Source organism: Pyxicephalus adspersus, chromosome 1 (genome assembly GCF_032062135.1).
Source record: "Pyxicephalus adspersus chromosome 1, UCB_Pads_2.0, whole genome shotgun sequence".
Lineage (NCBI taxonomy): Eukaryota > Metazoa > Chordata > Amphibia > Anura > Pyxicephalidae > Pyxicephalus > Pyxicephalus adspersus.
Genome location: NC_092858.1, coordinates 4178800 through 4179796, shown reverse-complemented (window position 1 = coordinate 4179796; position 997 = coordinate 4178800). Strand labels below are relative to the sequence as shown.

General features: G+C 43.1%; 2 protein-coding genes across 2 annotated transcripts in view; one reads left to right on the top strand and one right to left on the bottom strand.

Moving 5' to 3' along the window:
* The window catches only part of TPP1 (tripeptidyl peptidase 1), a 78062-nt gene extending 77572 nt beyond the window's left edge, over positions 1 to 490 (bottom strand). Inside the window, exon 1 of the mRNA XM_072398617.1 lies at positions 375 to 490. Within this exon, the coding sequence (XP_072254718.1) occupies positions 375 to 478 (104 nt within the window). The 5' untranslated portion in view covers positions 479 to 490. The remainder of the gene's footprint in view (positions 1 to 374) is intronic.
* The window catches only part of LOC140321836 (transient receptor potential cation channel subfamily M member 2-like), a 79547-nt gene that overhangs the window by 40831 nt on the left and 37719 nt on the right, over positions 1 to 997 (top strand). The window lies entirely within an intron of this gene.

The window sequence follows — 997 nt, the reverse complement described above, 5'->3', positions numbered from 1 at the left end:
CCCCCCTCAAATCAACTCCAGGCCTTTTATCTTCTTTATTGATAATGACATAAAGGAATTGCCCACACCAGCCCATGAAATAGCCTTTGAGTCAATTGTACAATTACTTTTGTGCCCCTGAAATGAAGTGATTGTGTAATAAAGGCTTTAGTTCCTCACATTTTTATGCAATCTTTTTGTTCATCCCACTGAATTAAAGCTGAAAGTCTGCATCTGAGTTGTTTCATTTAAAATTATTTGTGGTAATGTACAGAACCCAAATTAAAAAAAAGTTGTCTCTGTCCAAATAGTTATTGACCTAACTGTATACAGGGGACACACAGCTCCCTATAACATACACAGCTCCCTATAACATATCCTATGCTCAGGGTTACCGCAGTGACATGTCTGTAGTCTGTGACCGCTCTCTCTGGTTTATTTGGTTACATTGTATCTCGGTCATTCCCTGTCTAGCTCCGCCCAGCTGGACGTACATCATGTGACAGTCAGCCGACTCTGATCTCTGTCCAGCATTGTGATTGGAGGAGGTGGAGCAGGGGGCGGGTGCACACCCACACACTGGGCTAGTGACAGGAACAGATAGCTGTGTCCCTGTGTTGCATAGGAACGCCTTATCGAGACACCTATGTCACATGACTTCCCTGTGTCACATGACCCTTCAGCATTCACCGGAAGTCAATATTTGGGAGTATGATATTGTTGCTATTGTCACATAAATGACTATAAATATTACATATTATATGGGGTACAGGCCGGTGTGTAATATAGGGGTGCAGTGTTTGTATATAGGGTACAGGGGAGGTATATTATATAGGGGTGCAGTGTGGGTATATGGGGTACAGGGCTTGTATATTATATAGAGGTGCAGTGTGGGTATATGGGGTACAGGGCTGGTATATTATATAGGGGTGCAGTGTGCGTATATGGGGTACAGGGCTGGTATATTATATAGGGGTGCAGTGTGGGTATATGGGGTACAGGGAAGGTATATTATATA